Raw genomic sequence first — 22167 nt, 5'->3', positions numbered from 1 at the left:
AGTCTGAAGTATAGAAAAGCGCTATACAAGCACAAGTACATTTACTGTTAACCATTTACTTACATGACTTTCAGAGCAGATTTTCAGATAAAAACCAAGCTCTATTTAGGTATACATCCTTCATTCCTCTTCCCTCACTTGGTGACAGAGCTAACACACGAGATGGAGGGGTTTACTCAAAAACAACATGTATGAAACATGTTTGAGCCTCTAAGTTAAACATACCCTTCTCTCGTCTTTTTAGCAAGTCAGTATTCCACGACATATTAACATATGGGCTGTATTACATTTTTGCCGAATACTGGATCTGCCTTTTAAGCATAAATTATTGATATGTATTTGATATGTTTAACTTCCTGGTGTTCTAGATAAAACAAGCAAACTGTCACATTTAAGGGGAAGTGTGCATAGACATTCAAAATCTTGCTAGCCTGTTTCAAACATAAATGTAACATTCTCAATTAGGTCAAATTTTTGGCTTTGAAATATTTAGATTTGTTTCTCTCTTCCATTACATGTGCAGATGTGTTGAAAATGTAAAACATGATGAAGTTCATTATCCTTACCTCCTCAAAGAGGAAGACTTCTTTTCTAAGGGCATTTTGAGGTGTATGGTGCAGTTATCATCTTGCAAGGTGATTCAAAGATAGCTATGAATCACAGTTATTTGAACAGTGTTAACACATTCTTAACACAGCTGTGAGCTTTGAGATATGAAGCCGGTGCATACAGTGTTCATGCTAACGTTTGTCATCTTTCAGAAACCTTTCATGCTAATGGTGGAACTCTGAGGCTTACACAATCAACAGTGGGAGCAGGTAAGTATGAAAATGACCAAATCTTGCATGCAGGTGTATTTGCTTTTCTGTAACACCTGGTGTGTGAAAGGAGCCCACGCTGCATGCCAGCACTGATAAACTGCTTTTCCAGCATTCTGCAGGTCAGCCAGTACTGAATGGTATAGTAATGTGAAGTGAAGGTCTAAAGAATGGGGGGAACCCATTATAATTTCATGTGTAATGGTCCGGATTTAGTGTTTAATAATGTTTTTGGTATCTATGCAATGCTGTATCGGTTGGAACTTAGCCTAGCTTAGCATGACAAGTCCAAGAGTAGGAATCAAGTATTCTTTATGCCAATCAAACTCAAGGAAGAGGACCTAATTTAAGGCACTCATAGTTCAAGAGGCAAAGATTCAATGTAACATTTCTCAAGTCAATTTTAAAACAACATTATGTAACTATACTTCCCCTTTAATAACAGCTATAAACATAGAGTGATATTACATTGATTTGCAACAGGGATAAATGGTTCCTTTTACTCTATTCCAAACCTAACCATAACCAGTTGCTCCTACTTACTATCCCTACCGTGCCATTTGTACTCGGCTGTTTTTAAGTTATTTTATGCAGTATGCACTCAGGCCCCAAACACTGCTCTACAATGCTCTCAAAATAAATTGGCTGGACAAGCCTATTCATAACTTCTACGTACATCAAACAAAAACATTTTTGCAAAACTTGTGCCACAAAACATTTTTCTTGCTATATGTTTCCAAGGTGCTTATTGAAATGTGGAAAATGAGTTTCTGGTACGCTGCTCCTGCCTGGAACCCCTGCAAGATGATCTGTCTCTGGAGGAGTTGGTACAAATCTTTTTAAAAGTAGATTGAAGGTATTTAAGGATGAATAGTCAGATGCTTTGAAAAATACCCCTTTCTGCACTATGACTCTAAATATGTTGATCTGTAACTGATCTGTGTTTTATTTCTGTCACATATATATTGTGCTGCTGCCTGTCTTGGCCAGGACACTCTTGTAAAATAGATTCTTAATGTCAGTGAGATCTTCTTTGTTAAATGAATTGTGCATGAAACAAAAAACAAACATTTAGAAAAAAATTGAATTGTATAGTGTGGAATTAGATTTATCCTCATGCAACACTGGCTTTCAAACAACAGGCGAAGAGGAAACTGTATGACATAAGCCTTTTATGAACACATTCATCTCGAGCTAGTAAAAGGCTGTAAATGGATCATACTGTTTGTTATTTTAGTATCTTGTTTAATTTATAGGATTTGTTTCTGCTTGTGTAATTAATATAATAAAATAATCATTTTTTCATCTCACAGATGAAGAAATTTACAATAACCATGAACACACTCAAATTGAAGCTTACATAAATATGTTCAGTTTGTATGAAAGAAGTATTTTCATAAGAGATTCAGCTGTTTAATATGTTTAATATATCAATATATTTATCTGTATTGTAATTTCACACATAGGTTTTCTTTTTATATCTGCACCTTAATGTGTAAATACTACTTACCTTATGTAAATACTTACTGCTGTTTTTATCCTTGACTATGAGCCAATGCAACAAAATGTCATTCTAATCTGCACTGCAAAGTTCAAGTTTGAAGTCTAAGGTTAAATGTAATATACAGGAAAGAAATAAAGGACATGATATGGATCAAAAGGGACGATCTAGTCTAATAACATTTACTCCAGTTCTTAGATTGTATATCCCGTTTATGGGGATATTGCAAATGTACAATACATGCTAGAATTTAGGCTCAAGAACAGGGCTATTATTGCTGCAGTGATGTAGACGTGCGGTATCATGCAAAAATGACATTTGCATATTTGCAGATGAAATGTTGCAATTACAAATCCAACAGTTGATCAAACACTTTGCAAAGAGCAAATAAAGATCTGACACAAATCAATTCCACAGACTTTAAACACAGGGAAACACTGTGTAGGTGTAACTGTAAAGCACATGGCTGCTTCTGAGTGCACAAAGAAAGAAGAAAGCACTCTGCAATGTTTTCTGGATGTTGTTTTGCAAATGATAAGATTTGATTATAATGGGGCATTCTCTACTTTCAGGGTGACAGTTCCTTTTTTTTTTTTTTAAGCTTCACTTTAATATTTATATTACTGATCATAGATGCAAAGCTGATATTTTCCAGAGTTTTAAACCATATCTCAGTTGCGCGTTGATCGTTAGGGAACATTATATCAGTTTAACATGAAGGACCTTTCAAAATGAACAAGATAAACTCAGAAACAGTCAGGATATTTACAGAAGAGTCAAGATGACAACTGAGTTATATCCATGACCCCATATCCCTCCACTTATAAAGACTCTTTCTTTTTACGGACATGAATCACTAGGTGTGACCATATTGATCTTTATGTGGAATATATGATTTTAAAGCAACACATTTTGGATTTAACCGGGTTATTGTAGTTTGTTTGATGAACCAGCTTTCCTCTCAAAGTACTAACTATATTACCAAAGATATAAGGAAATGTAAAATCATTTATGGAAAGATTTGTTTTTATACCTTCAGTGATTGAATTGAACTGAGCCCATTTCTGGCTTTATTTCTTCCATTTATGAGAAAATGAACTTTAAAGTAATGCACATGCTCTATAGTGAAACAGCACGTTTTCACCATGTGTTAGGCATCTGAAAACAACTTAAAGCATGCTAATTTTAGCATCAAAAAGATACAATAGAGTGAGGTGACATGAGCAAAAACAATTTTAAGGGATATGATACAGCGACAATAAAGATATTGTACTGCTTGATTATGTGATAAAACTATATTTTGTGGAAAAAAGTGATCATTAAATTCCTTGTTTCATATCACTAATAGATGTAACTCCTCATGAACTCATTTTACAAAAATGTGTTTCATGAGACATTCTTCTCAAATGTGAAGACAGCTATGAACACAGTGTTCATTTTTATATGAAAAGAATCCTAAACATCTTAAAACATTGACCTGTTCATCAGTTGCTCCTTACTCCTTGTAAGGATAAACTTTATTGATCACCCAATGGGGGAAATTATACCCTATCCCCAATTTCAACAATGAATGTCTTTGTTTTTTGAAAAAAACAAAAAAAACAACAAGAAACAAAACAAAAAAAACAACAACAACGAAGTCATTTTGACACTTTTTGATCTCCTTTACGTTTTAGGATTGTAAGCCTATAAACCTTGTAAACAGTGTAGTACAGTTTCACTGCATTGATTAGCCGCTTTATTGTAGAGATCCAGAGACCCATCTTTTCTCTGAACGCCCCAGGGTAAAATTTACATAATATTGAACTAATTATTGATAATAGCCTAGATCTGTGTCTTGGATTGTATAGGATCACAAAAATGGTTGACCATGATTATTGCGAGTAAGCTACACTAATAGCCTACATAACAAAGAAGAAAATGCTCCATGTGCTGTTTTATTCAGTCATTAAAAAAGAACTATTCTAATGAATGATTTTGGAGACAAACATGGATATCACACTGATTAAAGCCAGTCATACATTGCTCTTCCATTTGGTGATGCTGGCAGAGCTGCTGTCGTCATCAACATAATGCAACCAACCCTTACTGCACCAATGCCACCTTTGTCCCGCCCCCGTTTCTGTGTGAAATATACAATATTCTTTTATTAAATAAAACGCTGCCATTTATAATTTGAGTAACATAGTGGGAGTGCTTGTACAGTGGGGACTCTAAAAAGCCTTATATTTACATGAATTCTAAGTCCCCATGTCACGATCAAAACGACTCGTTTACCGGTCTATCAATCAATAGCCATGCTCGGTTGAGACCGCAGAGCTTTTCCACGTCAGTGTGTTTACCAAGAGCAGATTGACAGCTACAGGAAGGTGTTTAGTTTCTCCACATATGGAGCACTGTTTGATGAGATAATGAACAAGGGTTGTTTGGGTATAAAAGGTTATTACGCAGTGGGATGTTTGAGATTTTAAGAGCTCCATTTCGTCGTGGTGAACTAAACTTTGCTCCTCTTCATTCACTGTTGGCCGGCTAGCTTGCTAGCTTGCTGAGCGAGGCTAGCATTAGCAACAGCAGGACTCCATCTTTGACGTTACAGACACACACACACAGGTAAAATACTTTATTTCTACAAACACCCTAAACTGATTTGATATTATTTTCATCTGGTTTCGTACTCTATTATTTCAGGAAACTACAGCATTAGTTTCTTCTAAGAACGGACGCTGACAAGTTGTGTTGACACGCTAGCAAGTTGAGCTAGGTAGTTAGCTGTTAGGATTCTGGGCATGTAATTGATCTTGTTTATACAATAAACGTTAACTATTCAGAGTGTGTAAAGATGATGTTGAATGCATTGGTCCTGCAATATTTCATTGTATTTTTATTCGACTAGGAGGACTGTCAACAGGCAGTTAACACCTCCGGATGATGGAGAGTTAGCCTGCTAGCTTTCCTCACAGTAGACACTAGTGACAAGTTAATCTAATTAGCCACCTAGCACCTTCTTAGCTCGCCGACAGTCATCTCACAGGCCTATGTCATATAACTGTCTGAGTGTATTATGATGGATTTAAGGCAGTGTGGAGGGTTTCCTTAAACAATGCTAGATTAACATTAGGAGTTGTTAAACTCTTAGGGGCTGTTTTTGTATTTCAATTATACTACACTGTGTTAGAGAGCATCCATCATCAGCTGTCACTACTATACATTACGGAGCACAAGAGAACGCCTTGAATTTTCTCAGGGTGATTTGTCAATTGCACCTCTTAAATGGCCTACTATCACTAGAAAATGATTACCATTCAAAGATTATCTTTCTAAAATATCACACCCACAATGAACGTTTCCTTTCAACATTTTTAATGGATAGGAACTATTCCAAACAGCAGGTAGTCCTTTTACCCCTTCACTTGTCTGGTTGGACCCCTTAGCATAAGGGGGCCAGCTTTAGGTATAGGTTCTTTGGGGACCAGTTCACATGCATGGATACGTCTTTATTGTCTCAAATGTCCATGAAGATATGTATGTGAATTAAAAAATAATTAATTCAGTATACATTCACAGGATGCTCGAGTCTACAGTATATATGTTAAATCAATAGGTCAAAGAGAAACAGGCCATCAGTTTGGATGGTGACAAATCGTTACGATAGAGGAGGGGCTTCTTAAGGTCTTTTTACTCTGAGTTCTGCAGCACATCTGAAAGACTGCTCGCCTCTTACCCTTTCTTTTCTCTGGCATATTGCAGTACCAATCTGGGATATTACACCATGATGCAGATGAGTAAAGCACGGGTGATGTGACAACAGACCCAACACTGTCCCCCTTTGGCTGTCACTCTGATGAACGCTAGATAGAGATAGATAGATAGATACTTTATTGATCCTGAGGGAAATTCAGGCTAAACATTCACAGAGTTTCAGACCTGTCCGTGTGAAATAACCCTGGAACTAAACTGTCACAACTGTGAATGTACATACTGTATATGTCAGTATATACCATAGTTTTACCATACACGCACAATCTTTAATGTTAATACTGTTAAAAAAACTACCTCATGTTTACTTCAGCATCTTTTGCACCACTCACCACTGCACTATTATCTTACATGAAGTATGTACTAGTCTTAAATTACTTGTTTATATTTTTGAGTTTATTGTTGATATTTAGTGTTATCTTTGTACAAAGAGAGCACAGTTTACCAAAGTTCAATTCCTTATGTGTTAAACATACCTGGCCAATAAAGCTGATTCTGATTGTAAATACAGCAGTTCATTAAAGTCTTGAACTGCAACACAGTACTTCGGAGGAACTGCAAACAAAGCTGCAGCCTTCATTTGCTCAGCTTTTTTTTCTGATTATTTAGGATCCAAATAGATTACTAGAATCTTTCATCTTCTGTTTGTGACAACAAAATGTCCAAACCACTTCAGAATAATTGACATCACGTTACCAGTATTGCAAAGGATTAATATACCTTTTGAGACTATTGCAAGTTTACTTTCACGCTCCCTGTTGTGCCCTTTGGTCACACTTATTCACTCATCGTAAATCGGACTTCCACATTCTTCATCTTTCAAAATGCTTAGCGGCAGGAAATGGGAAAGTACAAGCAAGCTAGAAACTGCAGACTGACTGGCTGTTGTTTTTAATTACACTGTGAGATAGACTCTTTAACCAATCAATAACAAGAGCTGTCCGACGTATATTATCTTTATTAACATGCCTTTATTTACAACCCTGTTACAAGAATGTTTCACCCTGAGCATTATACTTATGGTATGTTTATATTTCAGTACTGTGCATCATATATTCTCCAAGCAGATATCAGCAGTGTTAATGTCAATTACTGGCCAATGACATGTCGCTCAGCCCAACAAGGCACTCTGTCATTTTGTAATGAACAATATAGGAACACATATAAAAGTAATCTGTGATATTTTTACTCAAGACAGCTGTTACGTTGTCAAACGCTCACCTTGAACTTATTTGCTTTTTCTAAGTGAGCTGTACCTGCTCTGTGCACCCAGAATCTGTATTATGTTGGAACTAATAGAAAGTCGGATTATGGCTCAACATCTTTGATTCAGGTAGTGGTTTAAAAACTTAATCTGTGCATTACTTGTGAATACCTCCATCAGCTTCAAGCTTACGACCCTGTTCATGCATCTGAGCGGCTGCCTACCATACCTTCATCCTTGTATCACAAGACTGCTTACCATGAATTAAAGAAGTGGACTCAGCCACCCAGTTTCCACATTCTCAAATCGTCCTTTTAAGTAACGGTCTTATCTGGCATGGCTTTCATGACCCGGCCGAAAAAAGGTTAATCTGACCATTTGGAGGTGTACTGCTGCTCAAATATGAACAGCATGTCATTTTGATTCTGTTTGGTTTTCCATGTTGGCTCTTGGTATTGTCGAGGTGCTCGTGGAAATGTGACGTTTGGTTTAAACATTTTGTGTTCACTTTGGGGTGAGAATTTGTTTTAAACCTTCTGACATTTTTATCGCATTTTTTGCAGTATTAAAGTTTTTATTTTTATCAATCAAGTGATTAATTTTAGACAAAATGTTTATGATAAGAAGCTTTGTTTATAAGGCAGTTTATATAGCGAGTAAACGTTGAGCCTAGTTTTGTTCGATGGGGATTCTTAAGCTACATATGAAATAGATTTATAGGTCACATTTAAAGCTCTGCTACAGATCTGCAAACAACATTTACTGAGGTCATTATCTTCCTTTTGAGTCAAGTGGTGTGTAGTGTTTTCACGTGAACTTCACACCGTGACATATCAAAGGCGTGTGAATGCTTCTGGAGGATCATGCCATTTCATCCAAACCGACTGTGACCTCCGTTAAGAGTGTGGGTGTCATCAGAAGCAGCTGTCCTGTCAGCACCACGGAGCGAGGAGCTGAAAAGACGGCAGAAGGACAAAATGTCTTCACCAGGCTTACTGATATCGGAATTTCCTTTTAGACAGAGTTAGCGCGAGGACAGGAGGAGATTTTGACGTGCAACTGTTGCACGGGACACCGGAAGCCGAAAGAAGAAGTATTCTCTTAAAAAGCTGTACAAACGGTACGCTTTTCGCTCATGCGTTCATAACGTTTTATCAAATATTTCCTTCTTACCATCATTCCACAATGGCACTGATATGTTGATTGAAGAACTTTGGAACAATGCGTTTAAACAAAGGGACTATAAAAGACAACACCCATTTGTTTTAAGGACTTGACTTTCTTTAAAAAACAAATCTAAACTATGATATGTTTTCCTTTCAGAGCAGCAGCATGGTGGACAAAAATATCTACATTGTCCAGGGTGAAATCGGTACGGTTGTCGGAGCCATCAAGAGGAACTCCAGATGGAATTCCCACACACCCCTGGTACGTTACACACACACCAAGAATACTTATTTCTACTGAGTTTGGGTTACATTTACGAGGGATGTCCCCATACAACTTTTTCACTTCCGATACCGAGTATTGGCCAATACCAATCTGATACAGATATCAGCACAAAACATACATACTTTCATTACTTATTTTGTAGTTTGGAAGAAAAGACTTGATCAAGTGATGGTACTCAAACAGAGAACAGTCAACGACAGTATGAGATAAACGGACCTATTTATTATAAACCAATGGGTCACATACATAACCCATAACTTAACCTTCAACATAACATCTACTGAATTCTGCAATTGAATAAACTAAATGAAAAAGACCCTGAAAAATAAGCTAAATAATTGCAATAAAAACAAATTATACCTTTTAAAGTCTGTTAAGTGGTCAGCTTATCGGAGCGCTTATATCAGAGATTTTAGATGCAGTGGCTGATATTGGACCGATACTTACTTACTAATATTTACTAAAGATGTGAAAAGTGACTTGTTGGTAGCTTCTTAAAAAGACTGTAATGCAGTTAGTAAATCATTTTAATGGACATGTTCCTGACAGACCTGACAGTCAGTGAGGAGAATTAAAAAAAAGAAACCTGTGTAGTGCTCTTCCATGTTGGATGCTGACATAGTACAAACAAGGTGTACCCATTCATTGACTGCTGGCTCAACACTGAGCACACACTAACACAGCTGATCTTATGTCAATGGTGCAACATAAGAAGGACCTACATGAAAATGAGGTCGAGAACAGTGTCCTAAATGATCGCTCTCAGGCGTCACGTGTGACCCGCGGAGCTTTGTGAGCTTTTGGTGTTTGTAACATCTCTTGTTGTGAGTCATGGTGATGTCAATATTATTGACCATCTCAATTTTCAGTATTCTTTGGTTCAACAAATAGTTGACTAGATTCATAACTTCCAAAAATTGAAGTCAAGTTAATGAATTACTCCCTGCTAAATGCACAAATCCAGTATTTTTTAGTCATTAACAGATTCTCAATTGAATCGTGAATCCAAGAATCGAAATCAAATTGTGAGACACCCGAAGAGTCCCAGCCCTGCTCAGCAGTGATGTTCTGTCTGAGACGAGGCGGAGCTGTTCGATGCTTCCGTCTTCTCTACATACAAAACTGCTGAGGATTACACTGTTCAAAAAAAAAAAAAGACTTACCTTCAAATGCACCTTGAGTCTGTGGCCTCAATGAGGACTTTAACCTCTGCACATGGTGCGCCTGCTCCGATTGAGATAAACCAGCAGTGTCCCAATACATACAAGACATTTCTGATTTGATGTCGTCTCATCCTGAAACGCAGAATTGTAGCGGTCAAACGAGTTTCCACTTCTCTCATGGTCTCTTTTCATGTATATTTTCTCTCTGCACAGGATGAAGAACAGGACCCTTTACTCAACAGCTTTGGCCACCTCAAGGAAATACTCAACAACATTAAAGGTATGTGTGGCTGAGATGATATATAGCAGGTCGAGTGGACATTGATCATATCAGATAACTGAACCACAAAAAACACATCCACTGTTTCTTTCACTTGTTTTTACACAAACATTTCATAAAGCTGTGAGTTATTGATGATACTTTTATAAGATACCTTTTCCCCCTTCTTCATCAGTATAACAAAGGAAATACTCAATCAGGTGTGTTCGCTTGTTCTCCTCTTGACCTAGCATTTCCTTTTTGTCAATTTGATGTTGCAACACCTGATCAGAAGAAGTGTTCTTCCCTGGATTATTTCAAGCTTATCTGAGGGGGAAAAAAGTGAAATCATGTCACTTCATTCTGAACTATACAGACCTGTTATAACTAATCCAGTAGTCCTGTTTTGTCTGTGACTCTGGTACATGCACTACAGGTGTATGCAGCTCAGACATCCAGTCTGCGCACAGCTTCATGCCCCCCCCCCAACATTTTGTATGTATTAGTCCACTCTCATATGAAGCTTATCTAAGGCTTTTTACACTTTTAATGAGGTCATAAAAATATCTTTAGAAATGATCTGCACCTATTATACCAAAGTGCTGGTAGTTTCTTTCTTCTGAGGATTTACACTTTCCCTCTGTCTACAATATCATTTGATGATTGGACCAAATTCTGCTTGGCTGGTTAGCTTGTGTTTTTGATCATTTTGAATGGCAGTATATTTTGACCAGTCTGATCTAGTTCAGGAGAACTGGTTTAGGTTTCGGCCTTGTCAGTCCCTCCAGGATTTCGCAGACTTTTGGGGGGATTGTTTGCGGCCTAAAATGCATGATTTCACAGCAGCTGTTCAAAAATAGATTGCAATGCATGTTGCAATGTTTATAGCTAATTTTTTAAAATGTTTTTTGCAATGAAAAAATAAACTAGTTGCAAATTTTTTTTTTTTTACATCAACTATTTTCTTGCACACACTTCGATGATTACGTCATGCCTGTATTTTCTCTCTCTCTCTCTTTGTCTGATTTTATTATACATTCAAATGAATATTTTGCCCAAGGCCCCCTTCAGTTGTTTTTAATGGGTAGAGAGCATTCGCAGCAGAAAGCGGCCGCCTGGATGAAAAGCGCTGCGTCCAGCGTCTTTTTTACAAGCTCTCTGCTGTTTTTTTTGTGCGGCTGCTCCGAGTGCTGTTGACTTCAACGGGGGCTCTTTTCAAATTGTATGATATTCCCTTATTTTTTTAACATCCTACAGATCGTACCGTCTGTGCTCCGTGTCTGCTTGGTGAAAAAGTGATCTCAGATATATAACATGCAGTAAAAAGCATCACACGGAGGCCTTTGTCATAGAGACGGGACGGACCTGCAGCGCATGCGGTCACTCGATTGGACAAAATTGCAAGGTGGCCCAGAATTCACAGGGATTGGTTGTGGGAGTGCCTTGTGCTCAGAGTATTAATGAGGAGAATTCATCCAAAGGAAAATAATTGGAGACATTGGCTTCCATGCTCTGCTTGTCCACCATTGTATATCTGAGTCTGAATTAGAAGTAGGTCTTCAAATTAAGAAACTGTTGACATGGAGTATTCTGTGCTCGCTGCTTGACCTGGAGAAATGACCTCCAAATCAGGTCCTCTTTAAATAAAAGGTCAGAGGTTAAGGGTAAACATGGACTTTATCCAGTCTAATCACATGATCACTTAGTGAGGTGATTGATCATATGTGAGTCTGAGTGTGTGTAAAGGCAGTGGATTCTGTCTGACAGTGCCCCCCTTCCCCTCCCTTTTTTTCTCTCTGAGAGAAGCCCAAGCTGGCTCTGAGGACAATCCTGCATGTTGTCATGCCTTTGCAATGAGAGTCCTGGCAGCTTTTACAGCCTTTACAGCTCCTCTCGTAGAAGTCTCCGGCAATGGGAAAGATGCAACACATGGAGCTCCACAGCCTGAGCCCCCACTGCTGCTGCCTTCCTCCAGGGAATGCCTCTGCCACAGTGAGATGGACAGGCGCTGCTGGCTGTGGAGGAATCCACCACACTGGTAACCCCCCCCCCCCTTTGTCTTTTCCTCTCCTTCTTCCTTTCCCTTCAGCTCTCATATCAACAGAGGCTGTGTTCTGTGCCCTACATAAACCACTTCAATGTATTCGATCAGAGTGGAAATGGAATGTAAAATTACATTTCTTTTTTTTTTTCAGGTCATTTGCATAATTCCTACTTATTTAAGAGGAATATTGTGTCCTTCAGTCCCCCAGCCCCTTAAATGTTACATCCATGTTCTGATGAGAGACAAAATGAAGATCAAATAACCACAGTAGCTGAATTCTTTGCTCGACAGACTGATCAATTTGTTTTGAAAGCAGAGTAACTATCCTAATAGATCTCGAGCTGTGTGTCTCATACAGAAACACAGCAATATTTTGGTAGGAGATCTTGCGGGTGGGCTCTCTTGCTGCTGCTCTGAGCCTTTGCAGCGGCCCAGCTGTCTGCTTAATGAAAGCCAAGTAATTCCATTGACTCTGGTGTGTATCTCCGCTCGCTCTAACAACAAAAGCCAACCAGCAGAGGAGATGTGAGTTAGAGTTTCCCAGCCCCTCTGTCTCTCTGTTCTCCCATTTTCTTTCTTTTCAGCTTCGCCTGTTGCCCTCTCTCTCTTTGGCTGAGGGTGTCACTGCTCCGGGGGGGTTTCAGCTCCGTCGTTTGTGAGTGACAGGACCATGTGCCATAGAGCTGGAGAGTAATGCAGCTGGAAGTATATCATCTGCAATTTTAGTTGGGTAAATATAGCAGGGAGTCTTGTCAAGCAGAGAGAAAGATTGCTCTGGGAAAGGAAGTGTTGTCTTTTCTATGAAATCAGGAGAAAAAAAAAAAAAAAAGTCTTCAACTCCTGGAAAATGTGGTGCTCTCCTGAACAATGCGAGTACAGTTAGAGAAGCTCGGCCAACGATGGACCATATGTTGTGATGCAGCGGCTCCACCTCGCCCAGTCATACAGGCCAATCTGCCACAGGAAGCCGGAGACTTCGCTCTGATTTAAATGAGACGGTTTGGAATCAGCCTGATACCTAATGCTCCATCCCTAACCTCATTAGCCCCATATCATTGAGTGCTTTCCACAGCTTTTGGACCAGCATCTGTTTATTATGCACGCTGGTTTGCAAAGAAGGATGGTGTTTTCTGTCCTACACATTTTACTTTGTATCATGTAAAAAAAAAAAAAGTTCTGCATTTAAGGTTGTGCACTTCCCCTGAAGAATTAAGGCAGGATCATTGAGCAATAAGGTATTTCGAGCCATTTAAGCCAATATGAGAACACACACACACACACACACACACACACACACACACACACACACACACACACACACACACACACACACTCCTGAGGTTTTGAGGCTCAACCATCAGTTAAGCGTGTAGAGTAAGCTTAAGGATTCACGTCAGGCCTTCAAAGCATTCAGTGCAGGATCTTCAGCTTATGCAAGTTTAAGTCCTTGTTATAATTGTTGAGTGCATCTGGCATATTCAACGAGACAGAAAATATGACAAGAAATGTAGAATGTGGTGAGGGTTTGTCATTTCCATTTTAGTCTATTTGTCGTATTGATAAAGCACAATTCATACCTTGGTAGCAGGAAAACATTCTGAGGATGTATAAGTCAAAATAGCAACTTAAAGGGGCTTTATGTAATTTTCAAAAATACTGTGTTTCGAGTGTCACGGCAGGCTGCTAGGCTAACTGCACCAGCATCCTGTTGCTCGTTCTCGCTGACGTGCTCGTACTCACACGAGCGAGCCTGTTCATCGGACGTGAAATTCACATTTCCTCGAGAATTATCGGACCTTTTCAAAAGAAGTGAAGCCATCTCTGGGTCAGTTTCTTAATCCCTAAAACCGATCGAAGCTCCCTCCATGAATAAAAAAGCTCTCCCGTGTTCACGCTAATCTTCGCCCGACGCCGACGGGCTTCTACAGATAAAACCTTTTTTGCTTTCTTGTGCTAACGTGAAGTCTGTGTTGTGTTAAAGGCCGGTCGTTTATTTTGTAATAATAGATTCCATCTTAGTTACATTCTCCATCCAGTCGGACACAACTGTTGCTCTGTGCGAGGAGGACGTCAGGAACGAGCATCGAACGTCACTTCCTGCAGCTTTCGTGGAAAATCGAATCCAAGTTTGTCCAAAAAAACAAAAGTTATGCAGGCAACACAAATAGACAGCTTCAATAATCAGTGTTAGTTGGTGGACAGTTGGCTAAACAGAGAAGTCGTCTTTGTGTCGACCGCAGCCACGTGGGCAGAGTCGTGTCTAAACCCGGGAGCTCCACGGGAATTCAGAACAACCAACTGATGCTGACAAATGGAGTCTGAGATCGGATGATTTGCTGAAGGCATGGCATGCTGTGATCAGCCACAAAAACAGAAGAATACACTCATAGTATTATTGTCTTTGGTGCTCTGACATCTCAAGCATTGTTCTGAGCCTTGGATTGAGTCTTTGTCTCTTACCTGACATTGACAGGGAGGTCTCTTCCATATAAGATTGCCATCACACGGACAAATCTGTCTCAATCTCTCGTTGAATAATTCTGTGGATTTATTCTACTCCCACTATACCCCTCGAGAGTACAAGAGCACAGAGATCAGCCTTTTATTCTGACATACATTTTATTTTCTCTCCTCCTGCCCACCTAGTTCTCTTTCTTTTTCTCTTTTTTTTTTATCTCGCACCTTTTTTTTTTATGCAAAAGCCACTGAGCCTCGCCTTCTCAAATCTTCCATTCTTTCCATCCACCCTTCCTCTCACATCAACCCCCTCCGCTGCAGCGAAGGTCAGATTTTTGACAAGTCTGCAGAAGAAACAGTCTGCTCCTAAATCCCTTCATTTTTATTCATACAAATACAGGTTTAGAGCTCCTTGCAGCTCCCCCCCCCACCAGACATAAAGCCAGAGTGGCCTTTTGACTGACAGCTTTCTCCCTTTCTTTCAAACACTAACGAAATTCACAAGCACACCTCTAATTGACTCGAATCACCAGCACAGCACCAGAGGAAGATATCAGGGGGCATGGCAGTGGATTTGCAGAGTGAACAGTGTGGAGGATGATTTGATTACTCTCCAGCTGACCTCTTCTATAATTATGCTGGTTTCCCCAAAGCAAGGCAGATGCAGAGCTAATTTGCTGTGGAATAGTGGTATTATTTCAGAAATGATGTGTTTGTAATCAGTGATCTCGAGGCCCAAACATGTTGCATTCAGTATGAGGGTACACTCATTTATTCCGTCTGTTTGCAATACGATCGAGCACTCATTCGCAGCAGTTGACTTTTTTTTTTTTTTTTGTCTACTCGATTCCACACAGCCTAATCCACGCGTGACTGACGATCTTACTAATTCTTCACTTTTTGCTGTCATGTCAATCAGCAAGAGAGAATGCACACATGCCGCCGCTCTCAGTCTTATTTCAAGGTCAAACCCGAGTGTATGTCGTCTTGGTCCCCAGCTGTGGTCAGGCTGGCTCTGTGGGGCCTCCCAGGGGTCACAGCCCAAACACTTGGGAACTAGTCGGGGCCTTTTAACCCCCCCCCACCCCTCCACACACACACACACTTCCCTGCCACCTGATCTTCTCACATATATCACTCCCAATTGAATCGGAAGAAAGCAGCTGGGCGAGGAAGAGGAACCATAATTCATGTCGCTCAGCCACTTATGCAAATATGTTTACTCATGGAGGCATTCTGAGCAAGGAGAATCTGCCTCATGGCAATTCTTTACATGTCAGCCACGTGGCCCCCGGTGTCCTGTAGCTTTAAACATGAGCGCACAGGTCAGACTAACAGTCCTGGTGAACAGACAATAAACTGAGTCACCATAGTTTTATCTGACATCGCACAGAGTCAGATTTACTTCCATGTATCTGGATGGATGACTTCATTATTGGTGCATGCATAGGAAAATAATACAGCCCTCAAAATATATATTTTTGTTTGATTAATCTCCTAATTTCCTTTTTAAATAACATTAAAAAGACCTTCACACATTCTCAGTGTCTAAATGAGGCTTGTTTCTGTCTATATAACATAATCTATAATGTAAAGAGTTCAGTTTTCTGTCACTGAAGAAAGTTCTGGTACTTAATTAAAAGGCGAATTGAAGGCTAGAAGTTACATGAATTATGTGTTTCTTTTCAGTAAGCTGTCACATGACTCTTAGTTAGTAGAGTCATGTGATTATTGAGCAGTCAGGTCATTGTTTTTGTTCACTGCTCTGTAAATCTTGAGCTTGTTGACTGACTGTTTGGTAGCTTTGACTAAAAATGCCAAAACCCCAAATATATGGAGACCGAATATCTAAAAGAAGGCAACAAAGCCTGGACTTGAAGCTGAACAGGAAACCGTTTCATGTTAAGAATGTTTGAATGGTCTCGTTCTTCATTCTGTTAAATGACTCGAGGACTTGACTCAATGTTCAATGAAATAAAAAAAAAAGAACCTTCTCTTAATCTCGGCCTAGGTCTTAACATGAGACGTGATCCTCCATTGCTGTTGTTAGCCGACTGATTCAGGTCTGTATTACTGTTAAAGGATTCAAACTACGCACCTTGATCACACAGACAAAAGACTTCTTGCTGCATGTGTGTGGACTTGTAATTCACGGTTTATGGGAGGCGACTCTATGGATTATACAGGTGTTATACACGGACAGGCCTCTGGCCTACAGGTTGTAAACGTCCCCATCAAAAGAGTGATGATGAATTGGTGCCCCCCCCTCCTCCAGACAGGCTGCCATCTAGTGCTAGTTAGTACTGTAGCTGTAAATCTGGCCAGTTAAAAGTGCTCTAACCGGGGACTGACAGGCAGGGCTTAGGCCCAGTGTGAAGAGGGGATGCAACTGTTGTCCTGTCTCAGAGCCTCTCAACAATGTGCTGAGTGGATCGAGAGTCCCAGCAGAGGGCTATTAATCATGCTGGCTAGGGTGTCTGTTGGGGGTGAGTGTGTGTGGTGGTGGTGGGGTCTCAGGGATGGACGGAGCTGAGGGTGCCGTAGAGGATCTGGAAGTGCTGACAGGAACAGTGGGCAAGACTGGGGCAAAATAAACTAGCCCCCTTGAGCCCCAAAAGACAAGAGGAAGAGAGCGAGGGCCGAGTGTCGAAAAAAAAAGAAAAAGTGCTTTGCATTCATAGCGAAGCCTCCATCATATGTTGAAGGGTTTCTGCACAAACCAGATTTGTACAACCCCTCCCCCCCCTCCCCCCCAGTGCTTCATGTTATCTTCTCAACAAAGTCACAGAAAGAAAGCTGATTGCAACGACACTATTTACAACTGCAGGCACTGGGATTATTTATAGAGAATTATTTATTATAATCACAAACAAATAAATGATGATAATATAGAAGTAAAGTGAAAGTGGAAAACAAGAAAAAAAAAAAACAAGAACCCCTTTTTTAAAAATGAATATCAAACCAAGGTTTTACTTTACTGTCGTGTTTTTTGAGAAACGAGGATAAGCACAGTCGTTGGATAATATCTTTGCAGGTCAGTGTCGATGTCCACCAGAGCGGTCTGTGTGGCGCTGGTCGTTTGTTTTCCAGGCCTGTCCCACAGAGTCTAGACTGGATCAGTCAGGGTCTGGACCTTCTCTGAGCTGTCAGCTGAGACTGGATGGTGAGGATTTAGTGTTTTACTCTCTGTAACCTGGATTGTCTTTCCATGTTCTGTTAAGCAGATTCTTATGAGGTGGTAATTGGACGTTCAGGATACCCCCAACAGACACCCATCTTGTTTTAGTGTACCTCTGAGCTAATGGGCTTTGAGTCCAGTGCTGCTTTAATGACTCCTCACTGAGCTCCGCGCATCAATAAAAAGCGGTGGTGTTAAGGTGGGTTTGGGATGTTTCAACACCTCTCAATGTAATGCTGACTCTCCGGCGAAGGTCTTCTCTAAAAAAAGACTTGGGTCTGCACGTGGTGACATGTTGATTGGCCGAACAGCATTTTTTTTTTTTTTTTTTTTTTTAGATGGATTGAACAAGCTGGTATTGACAATATCTGAAGGTGTCAAGTGTAGGTTTTCAATGTGCGTCTCCAAGTTTAGCCCCAGTGTGAGGCAGAGTTAGAGAGCATCTGAGTTTTGTTCAAGTGACCCGCAGTGTGTGACTTTGTGTGTTTTCAGTGCAATATAGTCAACAGGCTGTCGTCTAATTGTGTCTGAAGCCACATCTGTTTTCACACAAGAGTAATGAAGATTGTCTTTTATCTCATTTTGTTGACACGGACACGGGGAGGTGTGATTGGTTCATAAAACGCGTATCGAGTGCAGACATTGGTCGAAGTTTTTACGTGTTTACAGCTGCTACAGAAGGTGATGGTTTGTTCCTTTTTTTTTTTTTTTAGGCCACATGAATGAATAATTCCTGTCAGGACTTAAAGACAATTTCAATTAACATCTTAAAAAGTATCTGAAGGAAATGACCAACCCTTCCTTTCACAAGTTTGAGTTAGCGTCGGTTTTTCGAAATGTCGCGTCCCGTTTAATGGAGGACGGAGCAGTTGGAGAATATATCACTGCTCTATAAAGTGCTGGTTGGAAACATGTCAATGTTCTTTCACAACACAAATGCAATCAGCTTTAAAGTAAATCAAACTGAACTCATTATGACACAAGCTAAAGTTAGCTTGGCCGAGCGGATTCAACCCACATCAGAATTGAATCTTAAATCTGAGAAGTCTTTCTTTTGTCATTTGCTCCTATATGAAGCAGATGAATTCTTCATTTTCTCAGTAATAATCAATACAAATATTGACCGTTTGAAAATGTTGTTAAAAATTTCAGGATCGTTTTGTGCTTCTTGACTGATTTTAGCTTTTCAATAGGGATGCTCGATATTGGCTTTTCTACCGATATCCGCTATACCGATATTGTCCAACTCTTAATTTCCGATACCGATATCACCGATACCGATATATGCAGGCTTTTTACATCAAAACTGTTAGGTAACAACAACATAAAATAGCTCCTGTGGAATTAACACATTATGCCTAATTTTACTGTGATGCCCCACTGGATGCATATGTGAATGAAACATGGCTTTCCAAATGTACACACTGAGAAAAATAAGAGAACAACTTAAATTATGGAAAAAAGTGCCATATTTATTTAGTGTTAGAGAGAAACCTCAACAACAAACAGCCTCAAACAACACCACGGACAATATAAAAGAAAAAGGAAGAGGCATATCTTCAGTCCATTAGTTGTAAACAAACATAGTCAATGAATGACTGGCCATAACTTGTCAAATAATATACTCAAACTGGGCTCAATCTCTTTTAAGAGTAACAAAATCCTCTCTCCTGATGCCTCCAGTACTCCAAAGGGCATCCTTTCTGGGGGATGGCTTCTCCTAGGGTATGCATGCACCTAAAGAAAGAATAAAAAAGAGAGACAGGGAATAAATATATAATAGGATTCTTCCATTTCTTTAATAGAATTTCTATTTATTTTTCTTTGAAGCACTGACTGCCAAATGGTTATTGTATTCATCGGATGTAATGTATATTTTTAATGTGACACACTCAGCAGAGCAGATTAAATTTAGTTTGATGATTAAGTTAATCAATTACTCACCTGCGCTGTCTCGCTTGTAGGTGCTTGATCTGCAACTTCATTCTCTGCAAGGATTTCTTGGTACATGTCCCGCAGGTTCATGCTTCCAGTTCGAGCCTTCTTAGGTGGGCAGTCCTGGTCCTCCCGACCTGGGTCATCTGCACTTCCACCAGCAACAACTGTGTGGTTTTCTTCGGTTTCGGCTGTTGCTTCTTTTCATCACTTTGCTGCGCAAATGGAGCATGCAACTCCGCGTGATTCTTCTTGACATGGGTTATTAAAATTGATGTATTAAAGGAAGACATCTTGTTTCCTCCTCGCATAACCGACGCTTTGCAGTCATTGCAAATTTCAAATTTATTATCCGTTGTTGACACTTGGAAATAGTTCCAAACCACGGACACCTCATTCACCGGGTGAGCTAACTTGTTAGCCACGAGTCTAGCGTGTTGTATTTGTTATTGTTAAATGTCATCAAGCGCGCGCCCATAAACGTCCCATGCTGCGTTCATGCAGACTCGGAAATTCCAATATCGGTTGTAAAAATCCGATACCGATATTTCCAAATATTACATTTTTAAGTCAATATCGGCCGATAATATCGGCCCTCCGATATTATCGGACATGCCTACTTTTCAATCATCTGTCTCGAACAGTTTTGTCCTGGCGCTCGGTGCAGAGATGCCGGCTTACAGCTCATTGAAGAAAAACAACCCGACATAAATAAGACTAAGCATGCTAATGTCACAGACTGCAGCTGGACACGTCTGGGACTTGTATTATGTGGAGAATGCACAAGTCATAACTGGTTAATGGCGTCGCCACCATTCTGACGTCTGCTATGCTGCCATGCTTTCAGTTGTAAAATGTGTTTGTGGGAGCCGAGTCTAAAACAGGCTCCTCAAATCCACCGTGCCTTCGACAGAGGCCTGTAACTCCATATTGATAGTTATATAGGGTAAAGTCCTGCAAAGTGGGCTTCACACTGCCCTGTTTTATTATCATGAACAAACAATGTTCTGCCCGGTGAATCGCATCGGAAAGTCCGGGCTGAAGAACTGAGGCTGTTGTTGATAATCTTCTCAGACGAACAGCAAAGCTGCTCAAATCAAAAGCACACCGTCCACTGTTTCCAGGCGGAAATGGTACAGAGGTGTTGGCTGTGGAGGGGGGGGGGTTAGGGGGTTGGGAGGGAAGGGGCTTGTTGTGGTAGAAAATAAGGGGCCCCATATTAGTATTTTGGTGAGGCGCTGTCTTGCTGTCTTGCTTGTGTGGCGCTCACATCCTTAAGCCTTTGGTGTCTCAGTGTGAATCCCACACTGCCTTGATGGACTGGGTTAATAAACCTCTCAGCAACCATCCCTCCCACACACACATACACACACACACACATACACAGACACGCACACATATGTGAAGTCTCTTAACACACACAGCTGCTTGTTATTTCATGCCCCATAAGAGTGCTGTGACCACGGACATTGTAATACACATATCCAATTAGCTAAGCATTGAACACATCGCTCTCAAGCTGGGATTCTCACACATACATACATGCTCACTTTAACAAGACACCAAATCTGTTTTCTTATTGGCCTCTCATCACAAACAAGCTTTTTGTAACGGGCAGGACCGCACTCACCTCGGCTCATTCCTCTCCGTTTCTCGCGTTCACGCCGTTGTTTAGAACGCTGAACACGGTTTTCACTTTGGTGAAGGTAGTAGCTCGGTTTATGTGGTGAGAAGTGACAACGTGACTCAGAGAAGTAAATCCACTGACTGAAACAACACATCTAGTCCAAATAATTCAAAACACACTTTTGTGAGGGATCATGTTGTTTCATTTCAGAGCATACTGTGAGTTCTTTAACAAACACAAGTCACTGAAGAAGACTTGACCCTAAAGCTGCCATTAGTTTTTCCTACATTTTTCTTATTCACTTGTTTGAATGTCCTCTGATTTAATGGTCCTAAAAAAACCTTCATTTAAGTTTATCGATTACTTTTTATCAACTGGAATTCTTTCGACATGACTCGTGAGTCTGAATCCACATCCTGTGAACATGGAAAGACTCCTCGGTTTCATTTGAATGGAATCACTCGACTAACTCTGCACAACATCCATACGCTTGTCATCCCCCTCCTGTTTGGAACAGGACGCTGGCACAAGGCACTCGCCTTTGAGTGGACACCCAGAATTAAAAAAAGCTGTCCTATTTCTGGGCTGCAGCTGGGGGGTTTGAGAGGAGTGTGTGTGCTGTAAAGGTGACCTGGGTCAAAAGTTTCTTGTCAAACGATGGTGGGAGGAGGAGAACAGGCGTGCTGGTGGGCATGTTCTAAGGGGAGGGGAGGGGGGGGGATTAAACAACTGGCCACATTTCGTAGCACAAATATTGAATCAAAAAGAGGTGA

At 40.2% G+C, this 22167-nt stretch overlaps 1 protein-coding gene across 2 annotated transcripts in view; it reads left to right on the top strand.

Moving 5' to 3' along the window:
* The first annotated feature begins 4594 nt into the window (after positions 1–4594).
* Positions 4595–22167, top strand: part of gbf1 (golgi brefeldin A resistant guanine nucleotide exchange factor 1) — a 73165-nt gene continuing 55592 nt past the window's right edge. For both annotated transcript variants that reach the window (XM_079362984.1, XM_079362983.1), the window contains exons 1-3: positions 4595–4929; positions 8605–8707; positions 10108–10174. In XM_079362984.1, coding sequence (XP_079219110.1) covers positions 8612–8707; positions 10108–10174 — 163 coding nt within the window. In that variant the 5' untranslated portion in view covers positions 4595–4929; positions 8605–8611. The remainder of the gene's footprint in view (positions 4930–8604; positions 8708–10107; positions 10175–22167) is intronic.

This window comes from Symphodus melops (genome assembly GCF_947650265.1).
Source record: "Symphodus melops genome assembly, chromosome: 15".
In the NCBI taxonomy this organism is placed as follows: Eukaryota; Metazoa; Chordata; class Actinopteri; order Labriformes; family Labridae; genus Symphodus; species Symphodus melops.
Note: the sequence above shows the minus strand (reverse complement) of the source record. Positions and strands in the feature narration are given on the sequence as shown.